The sequence below is a fragment of the Geotrypetes seraphini genome, chromosome 7 (genome assembly GCF_902459505.1).
Source record: "Geotrypetes seraphini chromosome 7, aGeoSer1.1, whole genome shotgun sequence".
Classification (NCBI taxonomy): Eukaryota; Metazoa; Chordata; class Amphibia; order Gymnophiona; family Dermophiidae; genus Geotrypetes; species Geotrypetes seraphini.
The window spans coordinates 898,442-923,401 of NC_047090.1; the positions used below are offsets into that span (position 1 = coordinate 898,442).

The window sequence follows — 24,960 nt, forward strand, 5'->3', positions numbered from 1 at the left end:
CTCAAAAAATCACAAATATGTGAAATCGCGATTGCCGAAACCGCGAATGGGGAGGGGGAAGTGTATATGGTATCTTCATCCCTCTTGTCCCTTTATTATAGATTTTCCTATGCAAGAGGCAGCCAACAATTCAAACTCTCCCTCCCTTTCTTCAAAGGAGTCAAGAATTTCAGTCAATCCTTGGTTTTCAAATTTTCTCAACTATGGAACGAACTTCCTCTTATTTTAAGGGGTCCTGGTCCTTTTCAACTCTTTCGTAAATCTTTAAAACTATATTATTTGCCAAACAATTCGGAAATCAGTCATATTAATATTTTCTGACTTATTTGAGCTCCTTTCTGGCTTAAGACCCGGTATAGAAAGATAAGTTTTAGTTTAGTTTGGGCTCATTTCACTTTGAGTGGTTATTTGTTTGTTTTTTTAAAATTTAAATTTCAGTTTTCATAATAGCGTGCACTAGAAAGTAAAAGCATAATCCCCCCTTTTTACAAAACCGCAGCATGGTTTTTAGCACCGGCCACGGCGGTAACAGCGCCGACGCTCATTCCTATGAGCGTCGGAGCTGTTACTGCTGCGGCCGTGCTAAAAACCACATTACGGTTTTGTAAAAGGGGGGGGGGGAATTTCGGTGTAGCCTTTTTCATTGCATTTTGAAACAAAACAAGCCTTTTGTGCTCTAGGTTTCTTTTTTGTTTCAAAACAAATTCACATTTGTACAATTTATATGTCAAATATTCTCTGCCAACAGGCTACCACCCGTGGATTTGCCAGATCAACTGACCTCTATGGTATAAAAACAATTGTACATAATTGGGATCAGGAAGTTAATGTCCAAACTCTTCATCTCTTTAATATGGGAAGCGGCTCTTTGGAAAGAAGTCAAGCGAAGGTCAAAGTCGATGTCATCCAGGTGTCTGCAGTCAAAGGCATTCACCTGAAAACACAAAAGGAGACATGTAGACCATGGCTGCCTTAACATTGTGGTGAGCTTATCAAAGCTAAAAGAAATGCGTAGGAAAGGAAGAGTGCTTATTAATGCATACCTCAATAACCACCTCTGTAATGTATTTTAAGCCACTTTCCAAATCTGATAAGACCTAGGTGGGGCAAAAAAATAAAAAATTAAAAGTGACATTAACTGATATATGCTGACCTTCAACACATCATTATAAAAAAACAAACTGACATCTGTAAAGGCTGGATTGCTAAAGCCATCCCTAACCATGGTGGTGAGATTAAGAGTTAAACCGGTGAAGCCTATTACCCTACTAGTAGGTTTCATTTGACACTTACATTATGAATTTCACCTTTTTCATGCTTGTCTACTTTCAACCATGGGAAGAGCTGTTGGCTCAGCACCCTGAGGTTGTGGGATCCAATCCTAGCACTGCTCCTTGGGACCCGGAGCAAGTCACTTAATACCCCATCGCCCCGAGTACAATATAAGTACCTCTCTATATGTAACCGCTTTGAAAGTATAACCACAACTCCTTAATGTAAGCTGCTTAGCTGTTCCACGATTTGTGGGATATCAAAAATGAATAAACTTGAAACTTATGGTAACACCTTTACAGAAGCTCATGTATTGTGGTGCCTTTGCAGAGGCTCTTAACTGACTTCCCAGTCATTAGTAGTGATACAGAAGCTCACAATAAACAACCACAAAAAGGCGATATACAAGACCCATTCCCTTGGTTCAAAGTATGCAGCTAAAATGAGGCAGACTAAGAATGAAAATTGTGCATTTTCCTTAACTTTCATACTTCTCTGCATTACACTTAACTGCATTTTGTTTGTGGACTTGGAAAATTTTGTCAGATCACAAATCACCATATCCAAGAATCTGCAGATTTTTTTTCAATAGACAAACTTTTATTTCTAGCCATGAAAAAAACTGACCACATTATTAGAGACAACATATATTAAGCTGGACAAAAACATCTACAGTAAAATTTTGGTTTGCGAGCATAATTCGTTCCAGAAGCATGCTTGTAATCCAAAGCACTCGTATATCACAGGAAATCATGGAAACTCAGACGATTCGTTCCACAACCCAAAAACTTTAATACAAAATACTGTACGTACTTGTATTGCAAGACCTCATTTAGAACAGACACCACACTCCCGCAGCATCAGAGAGAAGAACCGTCAGCTTAGTTGTGATGATGTGATGCATGTATACTGTTATGTACTCGTATTGCAAGACTTTGCTTGTTTAGAACAGTTACTACACTCTTGCAATGTCAGAGAAAGAACCATCAGCTCGATGATGGTGTGTACTTGTATTGCAAGACATTGCTTGTATATCAAATTAAAATTTAATAAAATGTTTTGCTTGTCTTGCAAAACTCTTGCAAACCAAGTTACTTGCAATCCAAGGTTTTACTGTACTTGATATTTCTGTACCATAATACTTTAAAAACATAACCCAGTGACAGAGAAGTCTACCTGTGTTAAAATGAATCAATATTTTTGGACTGGCCTTGCCTAACAATTTCCTCTTTTTATAACATTTGCATGCAACGTAGAAAAATGACTCAGTTTCTCTTTGAAATGCATGCTGAAAAGCGTCAATACTTTGTAACTATTCAGGCTAGCTGAAAAAAAAAGACTCTTCTAACCTTTCCTTATACTGTAGATAAAATAACCCAGAAAGACCAGACTGTAAAATTCCATGATACTTTGCATAAAATGTAAATGTTTAAGGTTTACTAAAAATAAATGCCATCATTATTCCTGAGCATCCTCCATCCTCTCTTTCTAAGTCCTTCTATTCTTCATTGTAGTTTCTTTCTATACCAATTACTGTAAGCCGAGCTCTACTTCTGTGGAGATGATGCGGTATACAAACTTAAGGTTTAGTTTAGTTTAGATCCTCACATCCATTGCTAGTTCAAACTCTTCATTTCTCTTGAAACCCAGCACCAATTTCACTCTTAAATTTTAGCTTGCTCTCTGGCTATAATTTTGCTTGCTGTGAATTGGTGTTAATCCTATGCAATCTCCACTAACCTTACATTCTTCAGATCTTTATTGATTATAATTGACTAGACCGGGTTTCCCTCCATATTTGTCACACTTTTCAACTGTTTGAACCACTAACAAATTAAGTTTGTGTGATATCTGGCTGCCAACGGAATAAATTAAGGACGGCCAGAATAACTCTGTCTCCAGAAGATGGCGACAAACATCCTGTACAGAGGGTACTGGGAAGCTGTGCCTGCAAGTAATTTATATAGGGCACAGCTCTCAGCTCTATCCCCATCTGCCGATTAGTGAGCATAATCTGTGTGTTCTGGACTGGTCTGGGAGGAAGAAAAAGAAATAAACTTCACATTCTCCTGAATAAGAACTTCACTGAGGCACACAAGATAACTCTTCTGAAGACCAAAGAGCAGCAGTCATAATACATCTGGATCATGTCATTCCTGATGTTTTCATTCCTTTACTCACTTGGCATCATATCATATCCGATCATCAGGAGCACCTAAACCTTTCAGCATTGCTACACAAGCACACAATTTGGTTTTTAAAAAAAATTTTGGGATTACCTGGAAAGTTGCACAAAGAGTCTGTCGAGAAAGCTTGTTCTGAACCACAGAGAAAAGTTTGCCCAAAGGTTTAAGAAAGACTGTGGGATGCAAACAGCGCCTTAACAGATTCTGCACAGTCTCCAAAATATCAATCTCTGTATCCTGCAAAAACCAAATATCCTTAGCTTTAGAAGTTTAGAAAGCATAGAAACAAAGAAAATGACAGCAGATAAAGGCTGTTTGGCCTATCCAGTCTTCTTATCTATACCAGCTACTAAGTTCACAACCCTGTCCTGGAAGACCACCAGGCCATTTGGGTTTTCAGGCTAGCCCTAATGAATATGCATGAGAGAGGTTTGCATATAATGGAAGTGGCAGGCATGCAAATCTGCTCCAGGACAGGGTTGGGAACCAAGAGCCAAAAACTGGTTATAGATTTACCAGCAATTACAGAAAAGCACAAAAGTACATCTTCCCGTTTTGCAGAATAATAAAATACATTTCGGAAGTTGGTTCCAGTAAAAGCAATGAGTCTCCTACAAGCACGTATCCATGGCGGATTTCTTTCAGGACATATCAGCACTATTTAACCGGCCAGAAATGGCACTGACTGGTTAAATGCCAATATTTAGCATGAGATAACTGGTTTTCTCTGCTGAATATACAAGGTTAATAGCTAAAAGATTTTCTTTTTGTTTTTTATTTATTTATAAATTTCAAATTAAATATCAAGCATTACAACTTGTACAGAAAGAAATTAAGCCCAGGTACATGATTCAATCACTTTAACAAAGCAACTAGTAGTAAGAATATCAATAATATAGGTTTAACTTTACTCAAGTCCTCAACTAAGTTCCAAGATTTAATGGGATTTAGCAGGAAAACAGAGAAAATGTACAATCTATAATAATAAAATGCTAGCCGCGCATGCGCACTCTCGCTCGTGTTCCCTGAGATCTGATCTGTCGCGCTAGGCTAGAGTGCGCATGCGCAGCCCATCAGCGCCCCCACCACCTCTGCAAGTCGAGAGGGATCGCGGGCGGTCAGTGCCCCCACCACCCCGAAGAGATCGGATCTGCGGGGATGGAGAGAGGCGGCGCTGCTGGGCAAGTCGAGAGGGATCGCGGGCGGTCAGCGCCCACACCACCCCTAAGAGAAAGGATCTGCGGATCTGGCAGGGATGGAGAGAGGCGGCGCTGCTGGGCAAGAGGCCATCCTCGCCCGCCCCAGCTTCCTGGTCACACAGAGACCACGGCAATCTGAAGGCGCAGTGGCTATGCTGAGGGGTAGCCCGATCCTCGATCCTCGCCTAGGGCTGGCCATTCCTCGGCCCGGACCCGCCTGGAACTTTTACTCTCTGCCTCTCCTCCCCGCGCTGCCCTCATTTGCATGCCACCTCACATCCGGTTAATAGTAGGCACGTTAGACGGTTGCCATAACAATGTTGCACACACAGAAGTACAAGGGGGCTACAAATACAGATTCAAAGAGACAGACAACAAAACAAAGACAGACAGACAATGGACAAGGAAAATTACTGGAGAGACAAACAGTAAAAAAAAAAAAAAAATACTGCAGAGACAGACAAACAGGGGGGAAAAAAAAGAACAAAGGAAAGAGAAACACAAAGAAAAAAAAAACCCTTATAGCAGCCAAAGAGACAAACACCAAAACAAACACAGACAGAGAGACCAAAAGTAAGAATTACAGTCAGTAGCCAAAGAGATAGACAGAAGGTGACAGTCAAAAAAACACACAGAAGAAACCTTCTCTACACACCTGAAGCCCCGTTGACTCTCCCATCCAACTCTCCCACTGCGGTCTGACCCTACCATCCAAAACTCCCTTTCCACAATCTGACCGGTTTCCTTAGTTGCTTTTCGAACACCCCACCTTCCCTTCTCATGGTCTCAAAAAAAAAATTAAAAAATGCTGCACAGGAAAATGGACAGGGGAGGGAATGCTGATGTAGCTACTGCATAGGGAAGTGGGGGAGAAGAAAATGCTACACAGGGAAGTGGGGTAGGAGGGAAATGCTGCTGCACAGGAAAATGGAGGGGGAGGGAGAGAGACAAAGAAAAAAGAAACAGAGCGAGAGACAAAAAGAATGAAAAACAGCGGCACAGGCAGACAGAAATAAAGAAAGACAAAGATACATATATTCTAGAACCCGTTAATAGCCCTAGGTACGTTAGCTAGATTGTGAGCCCACCGGAACAGAGATGGAAAATGCTTGAGTACCTGATTGTAAAACTTCTTAGATAACCTTGATAGGCGGTATATAAAATCCTAATAAAACTTGAACTTGAAACTTGTTAATGTAACGGGCTTAAAGAATAAAGGCTTAAAGCTGAGAACAAAAAGTACAAATTTTTTTTTCTCCAAACGGGAAAGCGACAGGAAAGTAGTTAATTGAAAAGGTTCAAAGAATACATACTTATTTGCTTGGTGATACACAATACACTTACAGGGGTATCACAAGTAATAATAGCTAAAAGTTAACCGGCTATATTGTGCAATAACCATCAATTTTCAGCATTAAGCAGCTAAGTTTAGTGACCAAATTGGACTGTGTAAATAGCAGTTCCATCGTTGTCTGCTATAAACTTAACTGGTCAGCGCTGAATATGACTTGGCCAGTTAACCTTTTTGGCAGCCAAACCAAATATTCAATGCCAGTCACCAGAAACAGCCTGGCATTGAATATCCAAAGTCAGCGCCGACCTTGGGAATCATCTAGGCTGCCTCCTGCTGGCTGAAAATCGGGCCCATTCTAATTTACTTGAAATGCAACAGTATGGAAACACTTATGTTCTTAAGTCTAGGACAATCAAGCCATTGTGACATCACTGCTGAGGTTGGCTCTTAGGCATTGGTGGAATGAGGCATTATGACATCACAATCTCAGCTCTGGAATGTTGCTCTCATTGGGGTTCTGCCAGGTACTTGGGACCTGGGTTGGCCACAGTTGGAAACAGGATACAGGGCTTGATGGACCTTTAGTCTGTCCCAGGATGACAAATTCTGTCCCTGTTTCATTCTCACTCTAGGTCTGGTATAAATGCTCACAACTTAATTTCATTTATCAACCCTCCACGCTCTGCACTTTTGTTGATAAAAATCAAAGCCAGAGCATCACTTTTACAGATAAATGGGCTCTGGATAGTGGGCCCCAAATGCACCCTTGGTGCTATGGCATTTTAAGCTGTTTCTTAGACCCTTCTCCTTGATAAACATAAGAATTGCCGCTGCTGGGTCAGACCAGTGGTCCATCATGCCCAGCAGTCTGCTCACGTGGCGGCCCTTGGTCAAAGACCAGCACCCTAACCGAGACCAGCCCTACCAGCACACGTTCTTGTTCATTATGACCTTGTCTCATTTTGTCTTGAATCCCTGGAGGGCGTTTTCCCCTATAACAGCCTCCAGAAGAGCGTTCCAGCTTTCTACCACTCTCTGGGTGAAGAAGAACTTCCTTACGTTCCCCTTTTAACTTTAGAGAGTGCCCTCTCGTTCTCCCTACCTTGGAGAGGGTGAACAACCTGTTCTTATCTACTAAGTCTATTCCCTTCAGTACCTTGAATGTTTCGATCTTGGTGCTCCTGGAGGCAAAAGTGGAGATGGGGATGCCATGATTTCCCATTTCACTTTTTTTTTTTTTTTTATCAGCGCTTAACTGAAACTGCAAGTTGTTTTCATAGGGGGCTAATAAATTCACAAAAAATTTAAGGGCATAATTCTTTTTCTTATCCCCTCTCTCAATTCATTTTTGGTAGAGAGGTAACAGCAGTGCAGCAGTTTTAAGTAATGAAGTTATCAAAGAACAAATCTTGGTAACAGAAAGCAGAGGAATACCTGAGCTATGTTACTCTTGTGAAGGTAGGAGAGGAGAAGGGTAATGAGGACAGAACTCTGTTCTTTATCTTGCAGGAATTTGCTGATCCTACAAAACAAGACAATTGGATTTAGCAATGCTAACACCAGGAATTCAATGAAATAAAAGTTACACATTTCAGTACATAGATCAAATTAATAAATGCCTATAATTAAGACAAAACATAGAGCGGAGGGGGGCAGGGGTGATGACCACATCAGACTACAAGACATTCAGAAAAGAAATAAAAACAATACTTTTTAAGAAACTCCTAAATCAGCCCTAACATCACCTAATTTTACCTCCATGTACACAATTTTACTGTAAACTGTAATTATCCTTACCTCGAATTTACCTAACTACCACTCTAATGTATCTTCGATTCCTACACTGTAACCCCGTTTTGTAAATCTTTTGTAAGCCGCCTTGAACCGCAAGGTAAAGGCGGAATAGAAATCCCTGATGTAATGTAATGTAATGTTATGGTAGGGTTTTATATTTATGTTTATTAAATTTGGCCCCTGTAAAATTATTCCTGCTTTGTCCAACAGGTACCTAGAGAAAAAGGGAGCGGACGGATAAAGGCACGGAGAGTGCAAGCCAAAATATTGAGCATTATCTAGTTAATATGCGCTGCCATGACAGTCTGTACAATTAGCTGTTCAAGATATTCAGTAACAAACGTTATCTGCTGAGCATCCAAATTTGAATATTTTAACTGCTCAATGGGATTCAGGTCATTTATAATAAAAGGGGGCATGCGCATTTCTGTTTAAGGGACACATCGCTTACTTCGACAGGATGTTAAGCTCCTTGCTGACTTGTGCTCGAAATTTCTTCTTCCTTATCTTTTCTGCATTCAGCATGCTCCTACTAAGGTATTGAAGAATGGCTGAGGTATGAGGAAGGATTAATCTCACACCCATGCTAGGAGATTCTGCAAAGAATGGGAATGGGTTACCATTTAGTTATGCAATGTTCTTTTTAAACTCTAAGCATGTGAGCCACAGATGTACATTACAGCTGAAGCCCATTATAGGCAACTCCTTGATGCACTTTCAAAAAGTCTCTATGGTATCAGTTCAGTGGAGATAAAAATGACTCTAACGCTTAGGCCTGACAAAGTCAATCAGTTCTCAGACAGTGAACTGCTGAAACTCAGAGCTACTCTAAAAGTCCTTAAACGGTTTTTTCACATCTTAAATGCCGCTCACCTGTACATTCACCTGCCCCTCCCAAACCTAGCGCGGGTCTCTCCCCGGGTCCACCTAAAATCCTGGTGGTCCAGTGGTGTGATGAGCCAATCCCTTCCTCCCCCCAGGTGAGGTGTTGGATCTTGTTCTGGCTATCAAATCACCACATGCGCCCCTCACTTCCCTCCCCTCCCTGCTGTAGAATCAATGTGTGCCCCCCTTCCTCCCTGCCATAGAATCACCATTCACCTGCTCCTTCGTCCCTTGGAGAAGCAGCGTAAGCCTCCCCCGGCCTACCTTAATTACTGGTGGTCTGCTGGGTGAGTTAGGGCAGGAGCGATCCTCTTACAATCCTGCCCGCACAGTCTTGCTGAAAAAATGTCTGCCATGATTCCTATGGCAGTTCATGAGACTTGAAGAGGTCTTGCGAATTGCCGCAGCAACTTGTGATAGCCATTTTTTCAGCTGCGCAGGCAGGAGCGTTAAGAGACTCACTCCTGCCCCGACTCACTCTGCTGGACTATTAGTGTTTAAGGTAGGCTTGGGGGGAGTCCTACGCTGCTTCTCCGAGGGAAGGAGGGAGGGGGCCCATGGTGATTCTACAGCAAGGAGGGAGGGATCACACATTGATTCTAAAGCAAGAAGAGAAAGGGCATGCAGTGATTCTACAGTAAGGGAGGAAGGGGGTGCACATTGATTCTACAACAGGGAGGGAGGGGACAAGCACTTATTCTACAGCAGGGAAGGAGGGTGGGAAGGAAAGGACACATGGTAATTCTACAGCTGGGACAGGACTTGACACAATCCATCCACAGAATAAGAAACCCACTCTCTAACCCATAGTGTGTGATGAAAGGAGAGAGAGGATCTTAGAAACCAGCTTGGTAATTGGTAAATGAACCTCAGCCAAGACTTATAAAGTTCCACATTTCAATCATTGATCCTTCTATCCTCCTCCTTCCTATTTTAAATTTTAGATGTTCACTTTTAAACTATTTATTAAAAAAAAATAAAATATATATATATATATATATGTAATTGGATGTATCTGTATGTATGTATGTTCCAGCATCACTCTGAACGCATGGAGAGATTTCAACCAAACTTGGTATACATATCACTTACTATCTGGGGAAAAATACTGTGGGGGTGGGAAGGGGGTCACACACACAAGACATATCCAATTTTATATATATATAGAAGGAGCTGCTTTGACCAATTGTGTGAAGCTTTGGGAATGATTTCACACAGTCATTTAACAGTATATGTTCCAGCATAACTCTGAAATACATGGAGAGATTTCAACCAAACTTGGTATACATATCACTTACTATCTGGGAAAAAAATACTGTTGGGGTAGGAAGGGGGTGACATGTAAAAATATTTTCAAAAACCACAGATTTTACTGTCTTAATCCATAATTTTCGGGCTCGCTGAGATGAATACTCAGCATAACTCTGGAACGCATGGAGAGATTTCAACCAAACTTGGTATACATACGACTTACTATTTGGGAATAAATACTGTGAGGGTGGGAAGGGGGCGACATGTAAAAATTTTTGAAAACAACAGATAGTATCTAATCCATAGTTTTCGGGCTCGCTAAGATGAATAGTGACACTCCCAATGCCGTTTAAGTCCAAGTTCAGCCCTATACAAATCAGATACTTCCCATTTTACCAGGTGTAATCACTAAATACAATTCTAATGATACCGGAAGATTGGGATGAATAAATATATGGGCAACGCCGAGTAATCAGCTAGTAATTTCTAAAAATTAGAAAAACTCCTTCATGTTACTTCATTGGCTTCCAAAAATATATCAAATAAAGGAGTTAAATCTTTGTTTGATGATCTGGGCAAACACAGCCTGACAGGACCCGTTTTGCCAAAATTTAATGTTTTTTGTTAAGGGTTCATATTACTTGTCGCCTATTTCGTGAGAAAATGATTTTGCACTTCTACACTGAAGGGTCCTGGAATGTTTTACAACTTATTACCCGTCTGGGTAAATGAGAACCAACAACTTGCCTAAACAGGGGGTTCCTGGACAGAGTTGTTAAGACTGAGGATCCTCTATACGCATTTAAAAATTAAAAACTGGCTGTTCTATTTCTTTGAATAATTATATTGTTTTCCACAGCCTCTCATTTTGAAAGATTTTACCATCTACCGAACATTTATTTGACATATGTAATCAGTGGTTCTACATTGCCATTGGCTTCCTTTTCAATACTGCGTTTGATACAAGATACTAAACATTCACTTGTCCCTACACCCTCTCCATGTTTTTACATAAGAACATAAGAGTTGCCATACCCTTAGCCAAGCCCAGGATCCTTATGGAGTTCTTTCCCGGTTGTCTTGCAATTAGAACCTTCTTTTTTTTATTTATTCAATTTTCTATATTGCTTTCCTAGGGGAGCTCAGGACGGTTTACATGAATGTATTCAGGTACTCAAGCATTTTTCCCTGTCTGTCCCAGTGGGCTCACAATCTATCTAATGTGCCCGAGGTAATGGGGGATTAAGCGACTTGATCAGGGTCACAAGGAACAGCATGGGCTTGAACCCAAAACTAGAGAATGACACAGGGACAAATTTTTCCCTGTCCCCGTGGGAACTCATTTTCCCGTCCCCGCTTCATTCTCATCTGACAAGCCTCAAACACTTTAAAATCATAAGTGTTCGAGGCTTGTGCAGTTAGGGCAGAGCTTACAGGAAAGAGGAAGGGACAGAGATAAAACTCGTGGGGATGGGATGGAGAGATTGAGTTCCTGCGGGGACTGGGACGAATTTGACCCCGTGCCATTCTCTACCCACCTCAGGGTGCTGAGGCTGTAGCTTTAACCACTACACCACACCCTCTCCTCTTTGAAGTTTCTCAACACCTTCAGCGAGAGTACTGGGAGAGTTGTGGTCAGCTAGCATTTTCAGCCTTCACCTGTCTGTTCAAATGATACAACTTCTGACTTGTCGGCACGCATCTGTCTGGCATGCTTAAGACCCGTCACCACAAAAACCCTTCTACTGTAGATAAACCAGTTACTAACCACTATAAAGCACTGTGATGTTTACACTTCCATAATCTACATTGCCATCTCCCCCAAAATAGGTGTGTATATATATATATATATGTCTCTAGTGTGTTGTGTCTATAATTGATCATCAAAAAATTGCATTCAAAAGGTACATGCCATCAAAAAATTGACAAGGAGGAAAAGGCCTCCGATCCCTCCCTTTGCCTTCCTAGACCTAGACCTCTAAGCCCTACCTATGACCCCCCTTTTATTGCTTCTGTATCCAGCTTACCCATTCAAACTGTATCTTCATGTGCTGATTGTACTTATATTCGCTGTCTATCCAACCCCCTCTTTGTTATTCCTATTTTCACTGACTGTCTAGTCCTTCTTTGTTGTAAACCGCCTCGAACCACTACGGCTTTGGTGGTATATAAGAAATAAATTATTATTATTATTATTACATGTCTAATTCTATGAGTTCTTGTCTGCGACTGCATTTATTTATCCATTTTCTTTTTCAACTCTAATTAATGGCATTCTTTTCAATTCTGCTCTGGATTGTGCACCGTTTTGGTATGACCTCAGGAAAGGTGGTACATTAAGTCTAATAAACCATAAATGAGTGACATGATCTAATAACAAAAGCCACAGGTTTTTTTTTTTCTGAGCATGTGCAGGTATTCTCACACTTCCACTCATTTCACATAAAAACATAAGAAACGCCTCCGCTGGGTCAGACCTGAGGTCCATCGTGCCCAGCAGTCCGCTCATGCGGCGGCCCAACATGTCCAGGCCCTGTGCGGTAATTCTCTATCTATACCCTTCTATCCCCTTTTCCTTTCTTAAACCCCAGTAACATACTCTGCCCTATTATATCCTCTGGAAGCGCATTCCAGGTGTCCACCACACGTTGGGTAAAAAAGAACTTCCTAGCATTTGTTTTGAATCTGTCCCCTTTCAACTTTTCCGAATGCCCTCTTGTTCTTTTATTTTTTGAAAGTTTGAAGTTTCCTGTGTAAATATGGAAAATAGCTTCCAGGTTCCATTAACCAATATGTAAATGAGCATAGCAAGAGTCAGGGTGTCCAATTAAAACCACAAGGAATGAAAAGATAAACTAGCTATTTAGATAGTAAAAGGAGATATTAAACATTATTATACATTTATAAAATATCCCATTGCATAGCTTTTCAAGCCGGTCTTGAAGTACCTCCCCTCCCCGTACAGTGAGAGATTGGAGAAACTGGGCCTCTTCTCCATTGAAAAGAGGAGACTGAGAGGAGACATGATCGAAACATTCAAAATACTGAAGGGAATAGACTTAGTAGATAAAGACAGACTGTTCACACTCTCCAAGGTAGGGAGAATGAGAGGGCACCCTCTAAAGTTGAAAGGGGATAGATTCCGTACGAACGTAAGGAAGTTCTTATTCACCCAGAGAGTGGTGGAGAGCTGGAACGCTCTTCCAGTGTCTGTTGTGGGGGGAAACACCCTCCAGGGTTTCAAAACTAAGCTGAACAAGTTCCTGCTACACTGGGACGTACACAGGTGAGGCTGGACTCTTTTTAGAGCACTGGTCTTTGACCTGGGGCCCGCCGCGTAAGCGGACTGCTGGGCAGGATGGACCACTGGTCTTATGTTCTCATTTGGGACATGCACAATATGCTGTTTCCACTGCACCAAGACTTCTAGTTCTAGTGGCATGCCCTTCCTTTCTGCTGTTCCTACCTTCTGAGACCTCTTTGAAATCGCTGAAAACACATTCAGTGACTGTCAAGCTGGAAACAGTATCCATGGGTTCAAAATCCGGGCTATTCAGAAGACTATTGGCCATGTCCATCACAATGACAGCTGTAGCCTCCGTTATATTCTTAGTGGACAGAAGGGCAAACACATTTGTCAGCACGTCACATTCAGGGTGCCCAGGCCTCTGCTTGGCAAGTAAAGGGAAATACCTGAAACCAAGGAACACAAAATGACGGCCAGAACATCATTACACCTGTGAAGAAAAGAATTGTATGAAAGGTCCCTGGGGAAGCTCTTACGTCAGCTGCTGTGAACGTGTTCATGTTTATGTATTGCATCAATTCTGCAGATTGGGAGGTATCTCCCTACAACCTGAACCAAAGCGGACATACCACAGGTTGGGGATTTTCTCACTATGGTCTAAAAGGGAGAGTGATGGCCTCTTCTCACGGTTCTGAATCAGATGGCAGAAACCATGAATTGGAGGAGGAATCCCTCCCCAGCACAAAACCAAGAAGAACACTAAATGGATAATTCTCTTTCTATGGTCTAAAACCAAAAACCAAGGGATTCTGCCAGGAGAGACTAGAGGCCTTTTCTATCAAACTGCGCTATCAGTTTGTAGTGCGGTGAGCCGCACTGAATGGCCCTCGCTGCTCCCGATATTCATAGAGTTCCTATGAGCGTCGGGAACAGCGTGGGCCATTCAGCGTGGCTCTCTGCGCTAAAAACGTCTAGTGCAGTTTGATAGAAGAGGCCCTAGGTTAGTGGAATCAGTGCACGAGCCAGAGAATTCCCCTGTTGAGATCTGGGGTCACAAAGGAGGCAACACAAATACCCGCACAGTAAATCTCCTTGGATTTATGCTTGTACAGAGTTGAGGGATTCTCTGGTACTATATAAGGCTATGTATTTACATACATTTGGGCTAAAATTCCAAAGACAAGGACTACTTTGGGATTGGGTTGCAGGGTCTGCCATTTTGGGAACCACTTGTTTAAGGTGTAAGTCACTGTATGAAAGCACTTCACCAGAAAGGCTGCCAGTCAAATAATAATAATTCAAACAATTTGTATTACACATCATTAAAACAGTTTCTGGCTGCGTGTTTGGTGTTTGCATTAGAATATTTGCCAACACAGGTCAAAGGTGAAATTATCAATCAAGTTTATATGGGCAAAGTAGCTCCTACTGCTTTTCATGAATGTAGAACGAGTATTAAGATGGAGAATGAGTGGAAAAGTAAAAGATACTTCAAAAATACATAGGTTAATGAGAAGTAAAAACACAATATACTTTTTAATATATTTGTTTTCAAGATGTTAAGAGAGTGTTTTACAGTCCATCTAGTGTCGGTCTCACGAGGTTTACTGTGGGAGTGGCCTAATGGTTAGAGCTGCCGCCTGCTCCTTCTGACTCTGGACTACAGAATGACATGGGAAAAAATTTGTCCCCGTCCCCACGAGTTTTGTCGCTGTCCCTGTCAGCTCTGCCTTAACCACACAAGGCTCGAACACTTGTGATTTTAAAGTGTTTGAGGCTTGTGCAGATGAAGATGGAGCTTGCGGGAATGGGGATGGGACAGGAAAAGAACTCGCCAGGACGGCAAAATGAGTTCCGGCGAGGACAGGGGAAAATTTGTTCCCGTGCCATTCTCTATTCTGGACAAGTCACTTAATTCCTCCATTGCCCCAGGTACTATAGATTGTGAGCTTACTGGGACATGTAGGGAAAATACTTAAGTGTACCTGATTATAAATTATCCAAAATTCTGCAGTGTATCTGATATTTAATCTGAAAAAAATTTGATCATCTTTCCAGTTTTGTTTTTTTTCTAACCAAAAATTACATTGGGCTCCCATATACAGGCCAGGATATTATTCAAATTGGGATGTGTTTGTTCTAAAATCATGTTTGGGTTTACTTAAATTCTCATCTTTCATTTTCTTTACCAAAACAATCTTTGTGAAATATTACTTTTCAGTCAGTAAAGGAATGTAAGTATAAAAGATATGTAACCAATTTGGGAGTCTATAATTCGACTGTTAATTTCACTATTACTCTCTTACATGCATCCTAGAAGATTAATGAAAACTTATTTACTTAGTACATTTGGAAAATGATTATTGTATGGTTTTGATTGTAAATTTAATAGTCAATGTGCTTGTTTTATCGTATGTAAATCACTTAGGACCATGAGGTACCTATGAATCATAAATAAAGTTTTATGTTATGTTATTATTATTCATTGTATTGTAATCGCTTTGGGTGAATCTCTTCATGAAAAGGCGGTAAATAAACACAGCAACCACTGTGGAAACTTGCATCAGCCATTTTTGAGTAGTGAGGATCGCTCTTGCCCTGGCTCACCAATGGACCAGCAGGACTTAAGGTAGGCCCGGAGAGAAGCCTGCGATGGGGAAGACTCGAATATAAACAGAGACCCTCAATTTTAGGCCTTTTTTGGCCCAAAAATCTGTTTATATTTGAGTATATACAGTATATGTGTGAACAACTGATTATTTTATGTCATTATCTGCCTAAGCAGGTTTCTACCATACCCTCAACTCAAGTCTTTGATATCACCCTTTTCTCATCCAATTTGTTTTGGTTTTAGGTTATCTACAATGAATATGAATTATGTATTTCTGCTAGAGTTGTACTGAATAGCATATTTCGCCATTCAGCCGAATACGAATAATGAAAAATATTATTCAGCTGAATATTAATACCAAACATGAATAATGGGCATTGAGCTTTAACATAACAAATAATAAAAGAAGCAACGTGAAATCAGAGATCAATTGTTGATTTCAGTAGGATTTAGCACAGTGTAGCTCCAGATTATTCGTATTCGAATTTAAATAACTATTTGGCTGAATATGAATAATGTATTTGGGGCATTATATGGGGCTGAATTAAATCGAATATGAGTTTGTGAGTGTTTTGCAAGACGAGCAAAACATTCTTGCAAATCGTGACTCGCAAACTGAGCATCGACTCGATTTGCGAGTCCCCCCGCCCGCTAACCGGCATGGCCCCCAAGCCCGCAAACGCTGCCCCCCGCACGAACTGGCATCCCCGCCCGCCCAAACTGGCATCCATCCCCCCGCCCGCCCAAACTGAAAGCTTAGTGTGGCACCAGCACGCAGCACCAAGCCACAGGAGGTGCCGATGCCCGAAGATCGTGCCTTTCCTCCGACTGGGCCTTGAGCATCTGTGCATACTCAAGGCCTTCTGGCTCTCGTTCTCTCCGAGAATCTCGAAGAGAGGCGGGAGCCAGAAGGCCTTGAACATGTGCAGATGCTCAAGGCTCAGTTGGAGGAGAGGCGCGATCTTCGGGCACCAGCACCTCCTGTGGGTTGGTGCTGCGTGCCGGTGCCACATTGGGGGGTAAGCTTTCAGTTTGGGTGGGGGATGCCAGTTCGCGTGGAGAGGGCAGTCATTCGCGATGGGGGGTGATGCCGGTTCGTGGGGGGGGGCAGTGTTTGCAGTTGGGGGGGCGATGCCGGTTCGCGGGGGGGGGGAGATGTGGAAGCGCACAGTAGCCTCGGGGGTGGGGGGATCTTATGGGGATGTGGTGGGGTGGGGTGGAGCAGCGCCTGTGGCCAGGGCAGGGGGGGATATGGTAGGTGGAACGAATCAAGCGAGTTTCCCTTACTTTCTATGGGGAAACTCACTTTGATATATGAATAAATTGGTTTACGAGCATGCTTCTGGAACGAATTATGCTCGTAAACCAAGGTTTCACTGAATTTCTTTTAGGAACATCACAGATATATAAACTACACTTCTCCCTCCATATTTGCGGTTTCAGTAATCGTGGTTTCGATTATTCACGGTTTTTAGCTTGCTGGCTCCTCCCCCCAAATTACATCAGCTTGCAAAGAGAAATAGCTGATTCCAAGCGTTTACAGAGAAAATGACTGATTCCCAGCACTTTCTTCACCGTGTTTTGCCTCTCCTTCAGGAACAGGCCAGGTCTCCCACCATGTTATTTGCGGTTTCACCATATTCACGATAGTTTTTAATAGAAAACAGCGAATACCATATGAAAAAGTTATTTGTGGTTTTTCTGTATTTGCGGTTCTGTTAATCCCCTATCACAGCAAATACGGAGGGAGAAGTGTACACATTCTGTTTTGCAAGACCTAACTTGCTCTTGGTTTCTACTTCTCGACTGTTTTGCAAAATTCAGATATTTACTAAGGGGTCCTTTTACTAAAGCGCGCTAGTGCGTCTTAGCGTGCGCTAAATGCTAACACGTGGCAACGCGTCCATTATATCCTATGGACGCATTGCCACGCGTTAGCATTTAGCGCACACTAATATTTAGCGCGCACTAAGACGCAGAGGCGCACCCTAGTAAAAGGACCCCTAAATCTCATGAACTGCTCCACCAAAGTGATAAAGTTAAGCTGCTGATCTAGGAAAGTTTACCTTGAGTTTGTGGCCCAGATATGAATCAGCTTCAAAAGGAGTGTAGGAGAATGCTGACTTTCAGCCGCAAGCTTGCTGATCTAGAAAAAAAACCACCCAAAATATAAAAATCAAATTAATACCCTCTAGTATCAGGATGGACCAATCTCAATTCTCTCCCTTGATCATTTTTGCTATATTCCTTGCATTAGTTCTTCAGTCTTTTTATGTCTTAGCTTATGATCATTTGATTCTTCAACTCTCTTTAAAAAAAAAAAGAAAAAGCTTTTTCACTATTAACTTAAGGTGAGTTACATTCAGGTAAAGCATATAAATTTTTTTTTTAATTCTTTATTCATTTTTAAACATACAATAAGTGCATCAATATAATATAACAAATAGATCAGAAATATATCACTTAATAGTCATCAAGAGTACACATAAAATGCTATTAACCCCCACCCTCCCCAACCCTTCCTATTATATAATCAAATACAATGTACAATATACATTAATAAAATAATAATATTATCCCCCCTCATAATTGAACCTGTAAATCAAGGGAAAAGAATCATTTAATCATTGCAATATTTTGTTAATGGCTCCCACACATCTTGAAATTTTCTAAAACACCCTCGCTGTATCTTTCCATTTTATATATATGACATAGGGGATTCCACCAAAAAATATAGTTGTTAACTCCAGTTTTTCCAATTGTATGTAATTTGTTGAATGGCAACCCCAGTCATTATAAGTAATAATTTGTTATTATTTGTAGAAATCTGACTTTTTGCTCTCATTGCCATACCAAACAGCACAGTATCATATGATAATGCCACTGGGTTGTCTAATAAACAGTTAATTTGGTCCCAAATTGATTTCCAAAAGGTCATAATAAATGGACAATAGAACAATAAATGCTCTAAAGTCCCTGTTTCGAGATGACAGTGCCAACATTTATTAGACTTAGAGCTATCCAATTTTTGTAACCGAAGCATATAAATTCTATGGATTAGTTACCATATATACTCAAATATAAGTCTATCCAAGTATAACCTGAAAAAAGGTTGGTTTTTTCCTTTTTTTTTGGGGGGGGGGGGGGGAATGTTATTTCGAGTATAAGATGAAGGGGGTTGTTTAATATCGAATATGCATCAGTACGTCAATATTTTGTATCTTTTTATATATACTTAATATAAACTCAACTTAATGTGATTTGTAAATATTTGATAACACTTTGTGACACTGTCAAAGTTGCTTTTTCTTCATGGCGCTTATCTTTGAAGTCGCATCAGGGGTTCTGGCAGCTGACATGAATTCATGTTTCGCCCTGACCAGGCTGTTTCATGGCAATGCCCCCTCATTAATTGCTTATCAGCTTGCATCTGTAATTATGTTTAATATTTAAATATAAGTTTTCCTCCCCTACAGTGTCCTTCCTTTTTTTCTCTCTCCTTTGTGTGCAGCATTGATTGTAACTATAGAAAGGTGGTATAGTACAGTGTTTTTCAACCTTTTTACACCTATGGACCAGCAGAAATAAAAGAATTATTCTGTGGACCGGCATCAGTCCGTGGACCAGCGGTTGAAGAACACTGGGCTAAGTTGTGGGCCAGACCCCGCCCATCTCTACCCAAGACACCGCCTCCATAATAGTACTAATTGCACCTTGCACGTCCCGTGCCTCATCTGGAAGCCTTCCCTCTGACGTTGCAACGTCAGAGAGAAGGCTTCCGGTTCAGGCGCAGGATGCCCGTAGGAGCCACTGCCTATGTCTTTGTGCACTGAATCAGTTAGGAAGAGGGAGCTGGCTCGAAGATAACGCCGCATCGATCGCACCATGGACCAGCGGTTGAAGAACACTGTTTTGGGCCTGACGCACGTGCTGGCCCTGTGGAACGGCAGGAAATTTCTGTGGACCGGCAGTTGAAGAACACTGGTATAGTATATGAAATCTCAACCCCTTTAATTTAATCTCCGTATTTATATCCTGCTTAACTGCAACGTTCCAAGCAAGTCACAATAAGAGAAATACAATATCACAATTTATAGACAGTTAGCATACATCTTAAAATATAGGGGGGTCTTTTACTAAGGCACGCTAGCCGATTTAGCGGGCGCTAAATCGGCTAGCGCGCCTTAGTAAAAGACCTCCTTAGTCATAATAGTCACCCAGCTTAGTCATAGATACTTCTAGAACAGGGATCTCAAAGTCCCTCCTTGAAGACCGCAATCCAGTCGGGTTTTCAGGATTTCCCCAATGAATATGCATTGAAAGCAGTGCATGCACATAGATCTCATGCATATTCATTGGGGAAATCCTGAAAACCCGACTGGATTTCAGCCCTCAAGGAGGGACTTTGAGACCCCTGCTCTAGAATAACCATGTTTTTATTGCCTTCCTATAAAGCCCAATATTAGATAAATTTCTTATTTCACTGGGTAATGAATTCCAAAGCTCTGCCCAAAAGTGTTTTCTTCCTACAGGAGAGCAGTCTACAAACTTTACATATCAATTCTTGGAAAGAACACAAATGACTTGATGATATACAGTAATCAAATCTATCAAATAACCTTGATATAACGCATATAGAATTTTAAAAATAAAAATCAGACTTTTAAATTCAATTCCACTGCAATTCTCATAATAGAGGAGTAACATGATCAAATCTGTTTCCCCCAGAATAAGTTTAGCAGCAACATTTTGCAAAATCTAGTCGTCTCGAGAATCTGTTTGGCAGAAAGACCTAACAGACATTTCTGACAATAATACAAGGAAGTATTAGAGACTGAATTTGAAGCTGCAAATAACTTTTCTCAAAAAAAAATATTTCATTCTATGCAGTTACCACTATTCATAAGAACTGCCATACTGTGACAAGACCGAAGGTCCATCAAGCCCACTATCCTGTTTCCAACAGTGGCCAGCCCAGGTCCTAAATACTTCGCTAGTTTCCCAAGTAGTAAAATAGATTTTATGTTGCTTATCCTAGGAATAAGCAGTGGATTTCCCTAAGCCATCTCAATAATGGCCTATGGACTTCTCTTTTAGGAAATTAACCAAACCTTTTTAAACCCCGCTAAGCTAACTGATTTCACCACATTCTCCAGTAATGAATTACAGAGTTTAATTACACTTTGTGTGAAGAAATATTCTCTGATTTGTTTTAAATCTACTACTCAGTGCCTTCATTGCATGCCCCCCTAGTTCTGGTATTTTTGGAAAAAGTGAACAAGTGATTCACATCTACCCTGTCCACTCCACTCATTATTTTATAGACCTCTATCATATCCCCCCTGAACCGTCTGTTCTTCAAGCTGAAGAGACCTAGCCTCTTTAGCCTTTCCTCATAGGGAAGTCATCCCATCCCTTTTATCAGTTTTGTCGCCCTTCTTTCTATCTTTTCTAATTCCACTATATCTTTTTGGAGATATGGCGACTAGAACAAGGTATGGCCGTACCATAGAGCGATACAAGGGCATTGTAACATTTCCATCTTTGTTTTCCATTCATTTCCTGATAATTCTTTACCAAGCTGTTTCCATCCTCTTTTTTTCTTTTTAGGCATCCCCTGTGTCTATCTCATGCATAAGAACATAAGAATAGCCATACTGGGTAAGACGAATGGTCCATCTAGCCCAGAATCCAATTTCTACAGTGATCAATCCAGATCACTGTTTTTGATTCTACCAACTCTCCTGGAAGAGTGTTCCAGGTATCCACCTCCATCTCTGTGAAAAAGTATTTCCTGACATTACTCCTACATCTACCCTTTGGTAGAGTATTTGCTGACATTACCTCTGCAACCTCTATTTATGTCCTCTAGTTTTACTGCCCTGTCATCTCTGGAAGAGGTTTGTTTGAATATTAACACCTTACAAGTACTTAAATGTCTGTATCTTATCACCTCTCTCTCTCATTTTTTCCAGGGTATACATATTCAAGTCCTATCTAGTAAACATGCTCCTTAATTTATAACCTTGCAAGCAATTCCATTAAAATAAGGCCAAGATGGCTGTTTTTACAAATGGGAAAAGAAGGATCAGTTAGGTAAACATATGTCCAAAAAAACTTATAGGATAGGGGATTTTTTTTTACCTGTGACCATACTATAGCTTGAAAGACTGCATTTATCTCTTCAACTGTGTAGGAGTAGGACTCAAAATCAGCAAAAAACTCAATCACACGCCTGATCCCGAGACGTCGTAAATTTTTTAGTGGGTTAATGAATCTTAACTGTACCTGTAAAACAAGGAATGTTATTGGCATGCATTCCATACTTTAAAAACGGAAAAGTTACCATTGAAACTTCTTTATTTAATCCCCACACCACTGGTCCAGAGCGGGGGTTCTTAACCCATCCTCAGAACACACCTACCTCTTAGCAAGTCAGATTTTCCGGATACACACAATGAAAATGCATGGGATAGAGTTGCATAGAATGAAAGTAGTGCATGCAAATTTATTTCATGCATATTCATTTTGGATATCTTGAAAAACCAAGTGGTTACATGTATCTCAAGAACTGGGTTAAAAAAAACCCTGCTCTAAACCAGTGTTTCCCAAGTCAGTCCAGGTTTTCAGGATCTTCACAATGAATATGCATGAGCTTGATTTGCATACGCTGCCTCCATTGTATGCAAATCTCTTTCATACCTATTCGTTGTAGATATCATGAAACCTGACTGGCAAGAGGGTACTCCAGGGCTGGCTTGGGAAACTGAATCCACTATTTCCTTCCAGGTGGACAGTTTATTTATTTTAAAATTTTCTACACCGTCTAACCCTGGGTGGTTTACATAAAATCAGTCATACATAATGCTTAAAACAATACAAAGAGACAGACAAAATATCAGGATTTAAATTCACAATCAAGGGGAGTCAGGGGAGAGCGTGGCGCAGTGGTTATAGCTCCAGCCTCAGCACCCTGGGGTGTGGGTTCAAACCTATGCTGCTCCTTATTACCTTGATCACGTCACTTAATCCTCCCATAGATCGATTTGTGAGCCCACCGAGACAGACAGAGAAAAATTCATATGAACCATTCTGAGCTCTCCTTGGAGAATGGCACAGAAAAATTAATAAATAAATAAAAAAGCAATAACAAACCATTTTGCTTCTAAGAATTTTCTGTATATCTCTCTTCGGCACATTTCCTTAACTGTCCCACCAGTGAATTCCCTAATTTTACCCCAGCACAACAAAAGGTCATTACACAAATTTCTTCATATTTCAGATTAACATTGCCCCTCAGCACAGCTGAATTTTCAGAGCGAAATAATCTTTTGGGGTGATAAACAGTCATCCTATCTGGAATTGTACCATACAAAAATTTTTAACAAATCATCACAATCTTATATTGCACTCTAAATATCACAGGCACAATTGTCGAAGATAAGGTGTAATATGAGCATATTATTTTGGTACTCCTGTGATCCATCTGGCTGTACCACTTTCCTTGTCTTAATCACTCCAAGATACAGGGCATTATAGCATTCTGGCTTTGATAGGACCATTGACAGTACAAAGCGCCAACATCGGTTTCACCCGATATAGTAAATATATTTGCACAAAACAAATCTGTACCGTCTTTGCCACTTGACCTGAATCAAGTCTAACGCCTAAGATTGTCATTGATTCTCTCACCTTCATTGCCACTGGCCACCTATCTTGGTCTACTTTCACCACAAGCATCAATTCTGTTTTATCAACATTCAGTTTCAAACCTTGCTCTCCCATCCATTCAACAATGTATTTCATGTAATTGTTCAAGACCTTTTCCAATTCATTTCCCCATACATGGAAAGAAAAATATAATGTCGTCTGCGTACAGTCAATAATCAACCTTCAAAGATTGAAACAATTGACCTATAGGGGTCATATAGATACGGAATAGTAGCACCGATAGCGCTGAGCCCTGAGGGCTTCGTAAAACTGGCAGAGTTGGTATTTTCTGACATTACCCCTAGGTCTACTTTTTGATTTACCCAAAAAGTAAAGGCAAAATGCATTTAACAGCTTTAATAGAAGTTAACTGTGAGCAATTGAACACATCACTCTTCCACATAGTCCCCATGCAAGATGACGCATTTGTTGCATCATTCAGCTAGCTTCTGCAATCCTGTAGAGAATTTTTCTGCTGCTCCTGAAGCCAGGTGAGCACAGTTTCCTTCATTTACTTCATCAAGCTTTGTCTTTTGCTCTCCGGGTCACAGTGATGCACCCATGTCTCGTCAACCGTGACAATTCTCTCCAGAATAATCAGATCTTCTTCATACCGTCTCAGGAATTGGGTCGCATCCTCCACACACTGGTGCTTGTGCAGATCAGTAAGCTGTTTGGGAACCCATCATGTGCAAACTTTCCTGTATCCCAAGACATCATGCATTAAGGTAAAATGCAGATACATCTCTCATTGTTTCTATATTGTAACTATATCGCTGACTGTCCTGCTCCTCTTAATTGTAAACCGCCTCAAACTACCATGACTTTGGCGGTATATAAAAAATAAAATTATTATTATTATTATTATATCCAAATTTGCAGCCAATTGAGATACCGCTATCCATCGATCTTCTCTAATCAAGGCATCCGCCCTGTCAATGTACTCTTCTATGTTGATGGGTGACCAGAACGACCTTCGTTGGCTACCCCTGTTCTTCACACTTTAAAACTTTTTACCCGCCTGTTTACTCGAGTAAACAGGCGGATAGACAAGAGTGACCCAGTTGACATTGTATATCTGGATTTTCAGAAGGCATTCGACAAGGTTCCACATGAATGACTACTTCGGAAAATTGCAAGCCATGGAATCAAGGGAGAAATACTCACATGGATTAAAAACTGGCTGGCGGGTAGGAAACAGAGAGTGGGGGTAAATGGATAATACTCGGACTGGAAGAGCGTCACCAGTGGGGTACCGCAGGGCTCAGTGCTTGGACCCGTGCTCTTCAACATATTTATAAACGATCTGGAAATTGGTACGACGAATGAGGTGATTAAATTTGCAGATGATACGAAGTTATTCAGAGTAGTGAAGGCACAGGGAGATTGCGAAGATCTGAAACGTGACATAAACACGCTCGAGAAATGGGCAGCAACATGGTAAATGAGTTTCAATGTGGATAAGTATAAAGTGATGCATGTCGGTAACAAAAATCTTATACATGAATACA

At 41.0% G+C, this 24,960-nt stretch overlaps 1 protein-coding gene across 1 annotated transcript in view; it reads right to left on the reverse strand.

The window, feature by feature from the left end:
* UTP20 (UTP20 small subunit processome component) overlaps positions 1 to 24,960 on the reverse strand; it is a 204,108-nt gene that overhangs the window by 64,300 nt on the left and 114,848 nt on the right. Inside the window, exons 28-35 of the mRNA XM_033952529.1 lie at positions 21,884 to 22,027; positions 17,806 to 17,885; positions 13,348 to 13,574; positions 8,197 to 8,341; positions 7,386 to 7,473; positions 3,552 to 3,695; positions 1,044 to 1,097; positions 782 to 934 (exon numbers count right to left, since the gene is read on the reverse strand). Of these exons, the coding sequence (XP_033808420.1) occupies positions 782 to 934; positions 1,044 to 1,097; positions 3,552 to 3,695; positions 7,386 to 7,473; positions 8,197 to 8,341; positions 13,348 to 13,574; positions 17,806 to 17,885; positions 21,884 to 22,027 (1,035 nt within the window). The remainder of the gene's footprint in view (positions 1 to 781; positions 935 to 1,043; positions 1,098 to 3,551; positions 3,696 to 7,385; positions 7,474 to 8,196; positions 8,342 to 13,347; positions 13,575 to 17,805; positions 17,886 to 21,883; positions 22,028 to 24,960) is intronic.